Source organism: Arvicola amphibius, chromosome 4, assembly GCF_903992535.2.
Source record: "Arvicola amphibius chromosome 4, mArvAmp1.2, whole genome shotgun sequence".
Lineage (NCBI taxonomy): Eukaryota > Metazoa > Chordata > Mammalia > Rodentia > Cricetidae > Arvicola > Arvicola amphibius.
Window position 1 is genome coordinate 61,332,205 of NC_052050.1, and position 12,466 is coordinate 61,344,670.

At 42.9% G+C, this 12,466-nt stretch overlaps 1 protein-coding gene across 1 annotated transcript; it reads right to left on the reverse strand.

Moving 5' to 3' along the window:
* Positions 1-3,605: 3,605 nt before the first annotated feature.
* Positions 3,606-4,800, reverse strand: LOC119811472 (putative olfactory receptor 2W6). Its single transcript, XM_038325402.1, is given in 2 exon segments — positions 3,606-3,860; positions 3,862-4,800. Coding segments are annotated over 2 exon segments (1,194 nt in total).
* Positions 4,801-12,466: the final 7,666 nt, after the last annotated feature.

The following is a 12,466-nucleotide window of genomic DNA, read 5'->3' on the forward strand; positions in this document are numbered from 1 at the left end:
TGGGTCCTGAGCATCGTTAGCTTAACTGAGGCAATTCTTGTCTGATGAACTTTAAAAGGCAATTTACTGCACAAGCCCACAGCAAGTCCTACGAGAAGGGGGAGCAAGAGGCCATTCAGACCAATGAGGAAGGTTGTGAACCACGGGTTTGAATCGCACATTTTATAGTACCAGGGATTATTGTTGTCTCTTATCTAAATTACCTTTAAACTTTTATAAAGCTTCTTTTTAATGTTTTTATAATCCTGTGGGATTTTAGGAGGCACTCTCTCCAGGCCTGTCAGAAGGTAACTTTCCCTGATTGTGGGAAGGTTTAAGAGTTTTATGCCAGGTGGTGCATACCTTTAATCCTAGCATGCAGGAGGCAGAGACCCAGCGTGGCCTACAGAGCGAGTTCCAGGACAGCCAGGGCTACAGGAAAAAAAAAAAAAAAAAAAAAAAAAAAAAAAAAAAAAAAAAAAAAAAAAAAAAAAAAAAAAAAACCTCTCTTGAGAAACAAGCAAACATACATACAAACAAACAAAAGAAAATTTTATGAGATCAATTTTAAGCATAGGCTTATTTTAAATATAGCCTGTATTTTAAGTATAAATATAGTCTCTGTCAGAATTTTCACAATGTGGGAGGAGGTAAGAGTCAAGGAATAAGTAGATGGTCGAGCCTTACTAAGAGGGAATATATAGTCAAAACAGGAGTTCTATTTTCAAGAGAGTTGGAGCTTGTATGCATCTGGTCCAGGGGAGCTAGTTTCCGTTTCTGTTCCTGGTCCAGAACTGGCTGGTCATGGGAGTGATGAATCCACGCAGGGATCCTGTCAACCTGGACTGCAGCCAGCGTTGTCAAGACGATGTGTGAGGGTCTCTCCAGACAGGTGCCCGTGCTTTTTTCCTGAAACTTTTTGTTGTATACTTGATTCCTGAGTCAGAACGAATGACAAGACATCAAGGAAGGAACCAGAATGCATCCTGAACCTTAGAATGAACTGCAGTCTGGACCTGTTGAAGAAGCCGGAGATACTCCAGCAGAAGCTAGTTAGTAATGTCGTCAATGATAGTCTCTTAAACGGGGCAGGGGGAGCTTTTAAACATAATCTCACAAGGGAGGAATTCCCCCTTTTAAGAGGTTATATATAGCCCTAAGAAGGGCCAGTTTCACCAGTATCTAAAATTAATTTGGAGGGGTGGGCTTACTAGTCAGGTTCGTGCATTGACCCGTCCAGAGCTCTGAGGTCTGTACACACAGGGCAGCTTTCAGGTTACATTTAAGACCTGCTGACCCTTTGAGCTACAGATGAGGTGAAGGCAGGTCTGTTTCTGATTCAATTGACAGGGCAGTCTGAACCTGGAACACTCTGACGCGGAAGAGTCCTACTGCTGGCATAGCAGTGTCCCGCTGGGTACCCAAGGCTCTTTCCCGCTCTGACAAGGTGTCCACAAGCACTGACACATACGTATACTTTTTCTCTGTGAAGTTGCCTTTCCATTTTCCCTCAGGGCTTAGTCCTCTCAGATGGAGTACAAGGGAGCAGAGAAGGGATTGGAAGGAGAAGAAAGGGGGAAATGATGTAACCATATTTTAATTAAAAATAAAATAAAGGTTTAAAAAAAGAATGCTTGCCAATAAAAATAATATATGATTTATATAATGACAACAATCTATGTGGGTCCCAAAACACCATAGCACATTTTGAAGAATACTGGAGATGATCTGAACAGCACTGTATCTACTAAATGAGTGGAGCTGTGCTTAAAAAAATTCAGACAAGCTTATAACTTTAAGAAAACTAAACAGATGCTAGAAAGCTGGCTCAGCATGGCGCTGGCTGCTCTTCCAGAGGCCCTGGTTTCAGTTCCCAGCACCCATACAGTGGCTCAAATCCCCGGCACTACAGACAAATGTATGCCCAAATATTCAAACATGGGAATCTAAACAACTTTCTGGAATGGTAAAATTAAAGACTACTAATCAGAGGTATCCAAACAGGACTCAGGCGAAGAGAGACAGACAGACCTTAAAGGCTGATTCTCAATCCATGGAACAGGACAGAGACTAGAAATGAGGTAACTTTCCATATAGATCCAAAAGAAGACTGCAAAATTCCCCTCTTTCTTCAGAGGGTTTCCTCTTTTGGAAGAGGCCCAGCCACCATAAAAGTGTAAAGTCTGAGATGAGTGAGATGCCAGTCTTAGCTGAAAAGCTGCCCTTACAGCAAACCCAGACGATATCTGATCAAGCATCCATGTTATATGTTCTCACCAAACGGACATACAAAGTTACCATCTCAGAGACAATGTCATTTCCAGAAAGCATAAATGCTTAAGTGCTCATTTATTTTACCATAGAGCATGAAGAGACGGAAGAACGGAGTCTGGATTTGATCAATACATAATATATTCATGTACAGTGTGTAGACAGCACAGTAAACGCCATTCATGAGAGCAACTCATGTAGTCTTATAAAATGTTAAGAAGAAAAGAAATGTTTACTTGCATTTACAACAAAGTCAAAGTTTCTCTTTCTGCTCTTCACTGTGAATTTTAAAGGGAAACGTGAAGTGAACTGTGACTTTGTCACGAGTCTTAAGACAGCCCTACTTCATGATTTCCAGAGGGGAAAGATGAGCTAAAAATTATTTTATTTCCCTCATGATTAGCATCATCACCACTGCCAATGATACCCTCATCTTTGTTCATCCTCACTAACCCCTGCATAAGCAGCTGTGACCTTGCTCCCCAAACGTTTCCTGCCCACATGACCCTGTGTCACCGCTGTCCTCAGCATTTTGCCATTGAGTCCTTTCCTAACACAGAAGCACCAGTCGCTTGGCGGATTGTTTCAGCGGGAACTCTAGAACAGTGGCTTCGAGTTTCTGTATCCACGATTAGAAATGCATTCGTGATAAGGGTAGAGGGTAGAGGGCAGAGGTCACGTGATTGCCGGGGGTGTGCAAGGCCCTAGCTTCCATGCCAACACCACAAAAGGTATAGAAGAAATAAGAGAAAAAGAAAAGGAAAAAAAACAAACAGACAAACAAACCAAGCTAAAAAAAAAACAACAACAAAGGAAAACTTTAGTAATCCAAATATTTGCAATCCCAGCACTTGGGAGACTAAGGCAGGAGAGGGACTGGGCTACATAGTGAGACCCTGCCTCAAAAGCAGCAGAAGGAAAAACAGCTCTTTTGTCACACCAGAACAGCCCCTGACTCGCCCCACACGAATCAGCCTGCTCGGTTTCGTGCTCCTGTAGCAGACTTTGAAATGTTTGCTGCATTCATTAAACTCATTTTCTGACCTATAGATGGCCTGCGACCTAAAATTTAAAATAAGCGGGTGCTTTTAGTCAAAGGGTTATGTTGGATGTGCCGGGCAGGGAGGCAGGTTGGCTCGTGACAACTGAGGAAGTGGTAGTGTTATTTCCACAGGGTGGAGCCATAGAGCTGTAGAATTGAGAACAGACATTTCATGGGGAAACAGCAAAAGTTCTGCCGTTACCTCTCCAAAACACAAGCGCTTGTGCACACACATTCTGCCATGCCGTGTCTCCTTCCTCTCATGTCTGGACTGCTGTTAGCATTCCAGCATCCCAGGTTAGCAGCAAACAAATCACTGTCTCCTCTTGGTGCAAAAAGAAAGCTGAGTGCCTCTTCCTGTCAGTTTATTGTCTTTTGCCAATAGCCACATCCCCCCAATGACATGAAGGGCTATTCCCTGAAGGCAGTAATACATGTCACTGGTCTGGAACCTCTGGAATACCAGCCCCCAAGTCTTCACCATCATCAGCTTATTGCCGTTATCATTCACCACGGTTCTGAGATGAGTGAACACCTGAGGTGAGTTCCAGGCCCCATCAGTGCCCCGCAGCGTCCAGCAGGCTTCTATCTTTCCCAAGAACCTTCAACATGGCTGCCTTCATGTCTTTGTTTCTGAGCGAGTAGATGAAAGGGTTCAATGTGGGGGTCACCAGGCAGTAGAACAGGGTGAGAAACTTGCCCTGGTCCTGGCTTGCCACTTTCCCAGGCTGCATGTACATGTAGATGATGGTACTGTAGAAAAGAGACACCACCACCATGTGTGAAGAGCAGGTGTTGAAGGCCTTGCGCCGACCAGCCGCGGACTTGATTCTCAACACCGCAGCGGCGATGTAGCCATAGGAGACCAGGATCATGGTGAGAGGCACAAGGACAATGGGGATGGCCAGAAAGAAAGCTAGGCCTTCTACCCGGCTTGTGTCCACACAAGAGATGCGGATGATGGCCGGCATCTCACACACAAAGTGGTTGATGCGGCGATGACCACATCGCCCCAGAGACATGGTCAACGGGGACATCAGTATGGAATTAGCAATGCCACTGAGCCAGGCAAAGGCTGCTAGCTTCAGGCAGAGTCGCGGGTGCATGATGGTCAGGTAATGCAGAGGCTTGCAGACAGCCACGAAGCGGTCATAGGCCATAACTGATAGGAGGATGCACTCGATGCCCCCCACAGACAGGAAGGCAAAGAGCTGAATGACACACCCTACAAAGCTTATGGTCTTCCGCGGGCCCCAGAGGTTGACCTGAAGCTGGGGAATGCTACTTGTTGTGTAGCAGAGGTCGAGAAGGGACAGGTTGCTGAGGAAGAAGTACATGGGCGTGTGCAGCCGAAGGTCCGCTAGGGAGAGGAAGATGATGGTGGAGTTGCCCGTGACAGCCAGAAAGTAAAAGACCATATTGACAACAAAGAGGACCATCTCCAGCCTGGGCCAGTCAGAGAAGCCCAGGAGGATAAAGTCCCCAGAGCTCTCATTGTTTTTCTCCATCAGCCGCGCCCTCACATTCCTGTTCAGAGAGCAGGACAGGCGAGTATTAGAAAACAGCCAGGTTGCCGGGTGGCGGCGGCGCACGCCTTTAATCCCAGCACTCGGGAGGCAGAGGCAGGTGGATCTCTGTGAGTTCACAAGGCCAGCCTGGTCTGCAGAGTGAGTTCCGGGACAGGCGGGACTGTTATACAGAGAAACCCTGTCTCTAAAAACAAAACAAAACAAAAAAACAAAAACTAGTCAAGTTGATCTGGACACGACGGTCCCCATCAGGGACACGTTTCACCGTACCATCCACATTTTAACTATAGTGACCTGCTTAATGCTTGCCTGTGACGTTAAGGTACCACGGATAGAAGCTCAAAACAAACTTTCCCCTAAATAGTGCTCTAATCTAGGCAATTAAACGGCCTAGATAAACATTCAAAAAACTTTTATTTTGAAGAAAAGCCTTTATTGATACTTTCAGAAATTAACTTTTAAAAAGTTACTTTTGTCGGTCTTCTAACACTGCAGTGCTTTTTAAAAAAAAAAAAATCTTGGTATAACCAACTGAACGTTGTGAAAAAGTTGTTTCAAGTAATTTGATTGGCTCTCCTATTTCCTCATCCCATTTCAGTTATTATAGATCAACACAAAACAATTGTCTCTCGTTCTTACAATCTTGTGCCATGAATTACAGGTCAGATGGGAATGCAGTACAACGTGACAGCTACTCAAATAACTAAGCTTCCAGGAAATTAAGAGCCCTATTGCCCTAAATCTTCTGGCCTCTAAGAAGTTAATGATTTGATCTTATCTTTTGACCTAGCGATTCAAGTGACATTGCCTAAGAGACCCAAAGCAGCTTTGATTATGGTGGAGTTTTTATGAAAATCATGGCACACAGGAAAAAAAGAGCAAAATGTCTCCTAAATATGAGATGAGTTGGGTTTTCAAGCTTCCTGAAGCACTAGCGTTCTACAAGCCTAGAACTCACCTGCAGCAGGCTGCCTAGGAATACCCGTCCCTGCAGCAGCACCCTCTCCCCAGAACGACTTGCATCTCTAAGAGCGGTCAGAAGAAACCGAGTCTGGGATTGAAATATTGGATCAGATGAGGCCCTTCACAGAACCATCATTCTTGTTAAAGGTGCTGAGAGATGAGCCAGCGGATTTTCCCAAGAGATAAACAACTGCCAAAGACTGAAATACTCCCAGAGATGATGCTGGGGCTTGGCCTTTCCCTCAAGAAGAGTTGCAGCCAGGCTCTTGGGCTACAGAAGTAGCTGTCCTCCCACACACCGGATGCCACCAGCCTATTACCTGCCTTGTGTTTACACTCCAACCACACTTTGGTTCCAGTAATATAATATATAGAAATAGATGTGGCAGAAACTAAATATCACATATTCAAAGATACAAAAAGAAAAGCTCTGTTGACCACATTCTTTGACGGAAGGACAAAGGCTATTTACTTGGTCAAAGAAATGCCTTGATCTATGGCTCACGGGTGAAAATCCCAACTTCAGAATCACTGGAGGCCGGTTTTTATAACATTGTGTAGGCAGACTCTTGGAATACTCCTGATATAAATAAATTGATGGGTTTAATTCACTGCCAGTAAGCAAAATCCCATGTTTTGATAATGTTTATAGCAGTGTGCAGGGCAAGCTGCGAGGTGCGCAACGTTAGTGCTCAGGGAAGGCAGGGCATTTCTACGGTCCAGTCCACACCTGAGAACGGATGACCTGGAACAAACAGAAATTTCTTTGGTTTACAGTCCTTTCCAGTTTTGGAAGCTTGGGATCCTGAGGACACACTTGGCAAGTACCTTTTGCTTTACCATCCCATAATAGAAGGACAGAAGAGAGAATGAGAGGTCAGAGTCACTATTTTTTTTTTTTTTTTTTTTTTTTTGGTTTTTCGAGACAGGGTTTCTCTGTAGATTTGAAGCCTATCCTGGAACTAGCTCTTGTAGACCAGGCTGGTCTCGAACTCACAGAGATCCGCCTGCCTCTGCCTCCCGAGTGCTGGGATTAAAGGCGTGCGCCACCAACCGCCCGGCTCAGAGTCACTATTTTATTAAGAACCCACCTATATGATAGCTTACCCACCCCCATGCTAATAGCCTAATAGCAGCAATAACCCAGGGCTGCAGGGAGAGCCTTTATAACCTACGCACCTTCAACAGTATCCACTCTCAACACTGCTGGGCCGGGGAGTCGGTGTCCAATCCTTGAACTTTGGAGGACATGGTCAAATTATAGGGGTAGCTATGTGAGTGACAAAATTAAAGAGTGTTTTCTGAAGAGGAAACGACTCTTTGTTGGTTGGAAACCTTAACCTAACTAAACAGCAAATATCTAGAGAACAAAGACAAGAATGGTCCAAGGAGCGCTTGATCAGACTTTCGCTTGGTGTTTGCTATCACTTGCCCAGTAAAGATGAGGAGCAAGAGAGAGAGAGAGAGAGAGAGAGAGAGAGAGAGAGAGAGAGAGAGAGAGAGAGAGAAATGTTAATTGTTAATTTGCTCTGAAAGACTGACCTGGAAGTGAGTATTTAGATGTTCAGGATATGGTGAACACACTGTTAATTGCAACAAGCAGCCTTACCCCCACTACAGAAATGATCACCTCCCCACTTGCTCCATGGAAAGGGGGTGATGCAGATACCTTGTGCCCACTCAATATTTTTTCCCATACCAAACTGGGGAGACTTTTAAAGGGTTGGGACTCATTAGGAAATAAAGACTCTCCTATAGAGGTCTTCCTAAGACACTAAGTTATTTATAATACTGAATTCCCTGGCTCCTTGACTCCCGTTCCCAGGAGTTAGAAAGACTAGCTCAGAGAAACAACTCTCGGGAGATTTTTTTTTGTAGTGGGTATAGAGAGAGGTAATTAATTAGTCTCAACAGTAAGTTCACTTAAGATACATCCCTTACAATGAACCAAATTCAGAAATGAGAGAAATAATTTCTCCTAAGAGTATTAATTGTTTGATTATAAAGAATTGGCTGAGCACTTTTTTAATTGCAAAGTCATTGTATTTAATTTCTCCTGTTCTTAAAATATGCTACATTTCAAATTACAAACTGTTTTTTATAATAAACTTTAATTTCAGCCCAATCCTTTCCAAATTGAGATTTTAAAAAAAAACTCACAGGAGGTAACCCAGACCCAGAAAGACAATTATCACATGTACTCATTCATAAGTGGTTTTTAAACATAAAGCAAAGAAAACCAGCCTACAAATCACAATTCAAGAGAACCTAGACAATAATGAGGACTCAATAGAGACATACATGACCTAATCTACATGAGAAGTAGAAAGTAGAAAAAGACCAGATCTCCTGAGTAAATTGGGAGCATGGGACCTTGGGAGAGAGTTGAAGGGGAGGGAAGAAGCAGGGAGGGAAGCAGAGAAAAATGTAGAGTTCAATAAAAATCAATAAAAAAATAAAAAATAAAATAAAATAAAAAACTCACAGGGCATAAATGCTGTGGAAGATTTTTACCTATATCACTCAAATACTGGCAATAGTTAGAAAGAAAGATTGGCAGAATAAATTTAAAAATTACATTTTGCCAATTTGTTCATATTGTTGAAATGATCAAGAAAATGTGAGCCTAGTTTGAGCAAAACAGTGATGTGAAAGGATAGATTTTTTTAATGAATGAGCATGATATGTATTTTCTAGTAAAATTAGAAGTAAATGAGGTATCCAAATATACCTCAATATAATACAAATATACATAATACAAATGATAAATGTTAAAATGTTTAATCCATTTGAATATCACTACAAAAATTTCTATGAGTCGGCACAAGATAGGCTCCATGATTAGAAAGGTTTTAGTGTAGATGAGAGAGAGAGAGAGAGAGAGAGAGAGAGAGAGAGAGAGAGAGAGAGAGAACAACCAGAGGCGTCTGGGAGAGTTCAGAGCAGAGAGAAAAAGAAGCAGGCTAGACATGACCAGGTCTATCTGCAAGAGAGTGTGACTAGGGATGGGAAGTGTCTGGAGGCCAGCATGGCTTTGATATGGAACGGTAGGTATACTTCAAGAGACCCTTTCTGGCTGATAGAAACCCATTTCACAGGTTCCTGAGCAATGCTGGCTGTAGGCTCTTAGGAACTCTTCTATAGCCCAACCTGAGCTGAGCCAAACCCGTCCCTTCTAGACACATGTGCCTCCTTTAGTTTCCTTTCGACCTGACAGTTTCCACCTAGCATAAAACAAAAACTGTCAATGATATTTCATCTTACACCACTCAGAATGGCCAAGATCAATAAAACAAATGGCAACACATACAAGAGAGGATGTGGGGAAAGGGGAACATTTATTTAGTGCTGGTGGGAGTGCAAAATTGTACAGCCACTGTGGAAATCAGTGTGGCAGTTCCTTGGGAAGCTAGGAACAAATAGATCTACATAAAGATCCAGCTGTACCACTCTTGGGCATGTACCCAAAGGACTCTACATTCTTCTGCTGAGACACTGGCTCATCCATGTTCATTGATGCTTTATTTATAGTATTTATAGTAGGCAGAAGCTGAAAACAACTTAGATGTCCATCATCAGATGAGTGGATAATGTAAATGTGGTGCATTTACACAATGGAGTATTATTCAGTTGCTAAGAAAAATGAAGTTGTGAAATTTACAGGTAAGTGAATGGAGCTAGAAAAAAATCATTCTGAGCGAGGTGATCCAGACACAAAAAGATGAATATTGTACATTTTCTCTTATATGTGAGTATTAGCTTTTAAACCATCAATATGTGTGCTGCAATTAAAATAAGCACAGAGGTTAGGTACCTTAAGCGATGGTGGAGGAGAAGACGAATTCCCAAGAAGGGGGAAATCGAATAGTTTGTTTTGGGGAGATAAAGGGGAAGCTAGATAGAAATATTAGATAAGGAAGGGATGGAAAAGAGGGGTCAAGGAGGAAATATGGGGAGGGAAAACTAACATTAAAGGCTATTTGAAAAACCATATGGACACCTACTACTGTAGAAGCTTCCTAACATATATACTTATTTAAAAGGAATCTAAATGGAATCACCATATATTTAGTGGAAACGGTGCTTCAAGTAAACGTGTTGCCACCAAGTAAGACATCCAGTGCCAGAAGTAGGTTACATCTTGTCGAGTTATTGCCAAAGGTGCCCTGTGGAAATCCCCAATCATCATGTTATTGCTCTGGTTGTGGGTTACTCTCCACAACCTGACAGTAAGGCCCTGCTGCTGAATACAGCTCTTACTTACGGCATCGAACACAGATAAACTGAGCTGGTGCCTAGAAGCTTCGCCTCTACTGTGGAGTACTCACGATCCTTGAAGGAACTCTGCATGTTTCCAGAGGAGAAAGGTAGTGATCAGTATCACCAACCACAAACACTGTGACCTACAGCAGTGAACATTATGGAAAAAAAAACTGGCTCAATAGTGACACAAATGTTATGGGAGTAACCAACCCCTTTTTACATTGGATTTAAGGCCCACTCCATGAGATGGGACCCATACCTGACACTGCTAATATGGTCAAAACTTGAGATTAGATTGATCACAGGCCTTGGGGAAAGCTTAATTCTATTATTCTGCCAAAAGAACACAGCATTAAATGAATTCTGCCTCAATACACTCTCAAGAAGGTTGTGTCAAGAAGAGAAGTTTCTTGTGGCAGATGGGTTAACACAGGAACTGGACCCAGCTGGGCAACACAAAGGACATAAGGGACCTTGGAGCACTTGGTCCTTAATGGGAAGTTTTCATCAAACCTCTCCTTTCAAGGCTACAGGGAGCTACACAGAGAAGAAAGCAGAAAGATTGCAAGAGCCAGAGGTGACAGATGATTCCAAGGAAACCGTGTCTTCTAGACACAATAGGGCTGATGCATCTATGAATTCATGGAGATCATAGCAACACACATAAGATCTGTAAAGATTCTAACCCATGGGGTTCCAACACTAAGATGGGACAGGGGGCACAGGCTCCCATCCCTAACCAAGAAGCTATCTGCTATTGATATTGCTGGCAAAGAGAAAATCGGTTTTATCCAATGCAATCTCACAGGGTATATAAACCACAATTTGGGGCAGGCCTAAGCTTGGGAGTTGTTGGCCAACACAAAATTAACTCTGTGGTATTTTTGTGGACTCTGTCTCATTTTGCTTTGTTTGGGCATCTTCTGTCTTATTGGTCTTTATTTTTATTTTTGTTTTGGGGTTTTTTGTTGTTGTTCCTTTGTTTTGAAAGAGAGGGAGAGCATGAACATCAAGTTCAGAGGGTGGGTGTGGGGAAGATTTGGATGTGGAAGGAAAATGTGATCAAAATATACTGTATTAATTTTTTCAATAAAAAAGAGATTGCTGCTTTTGCTAAATGTGGGGCACACACCTTTAAAGTCAGCACTCAGGAGGCATGGTTGATGGAGAGAGTCTGGGAAATTCTTAGAAAAATGTGTGTTAAAAGTTGTGACTCTGCCTGGTGGTGGTGGTGGCATGTCATCCAGGATACCCAGGGTGGTTACGCAGAGAAACCCTGTCTTAAAAAAGAAGAAGGAAAGGAAGGAAGGAAGGAAGGAAGGAAGGAAGGAAGGAAGGAAGGAAGGAAAGAAGGAAGGAAGGCAGGAAGGGAGAGAGAGAGAAAAAAAGAAAAAAAGAAAAGAAAAGAAAAGAAAAGAGTCATTGTCCCCTCTCAAGTTTTGGAAATTCTGGAACCCGTAGTAAGTTCTATTTTCTGAATACACTGATTTTGCAAGCTTGGTCCTCAGTAATTTTTGATGGGGTGGTAACTAATGTAAATACAGGAGAGCTCTCTTTGGAGAGGGATATTTACGGCTATTCGTGATCACTTGCTTAAAGAAACCAAAGTTATCAGTTCCAAGTCCGTGTCCTTTGCTGTAGATAGCCTACTTAGAAGTCCTTTGCTATGGAAAACATCCGAGGGGAAGGTGCAGGTGATTGACTCAGCAATTCCTATTCAGACAGTAGCTTAAAGGGGAGCCCCTCTCCTGGGGAGCCTCCACACGCCCAGCACAAGATGCTATGATTTTTACTGATGTTGACGTCTTCTAGTCTGACAGCTTGGAGCAAAGGCCACATTTGTTGTCTCTTTGTTTTCAGGGTTGACCACCTTGTGTGCAGGTTGTTCAGTGTCTCCGTAGGTGCCCTGCAGTTGTGGCTAGTTCATGAGAGCGAAGGCATCCCAGAGCAATGCCTACAGATGGGGGAAGATACTTCCCATCCGGAGATGCAGGGCTGGCTCAGTCTCAAACTCACACGGTTATCTACACACCCGAGGCAGCAACGTAACACAAATCATCTATGAGAGGTTGAACATCCTCAATCTGAAAATCCAAAACCTAAATTTCCAAAATCCCAATCTTTTTGAACACCAACATGACACTCACCACGAGTGGAAAAGTACAACTCTGACCTCATGAAACAGACCATAGGCAGAGCACAGGTGCACTAAAAATACTGTATAAATACTGTATAAAGTTACTTACAGACTATGTATAAAGGATATTTGTGAAACATTAGTGAACTTCATTTTAGCCTAGGGGTTCTTCCCCAAGTTACTTCATCACACACAAGTAAATGAAATCCAAGGCAGTTCTCGTCTCAAGGACTTTGGATAAGGCTACTATGGCCACCTTGTGTTGGTCAAGTGTTCCTCTGC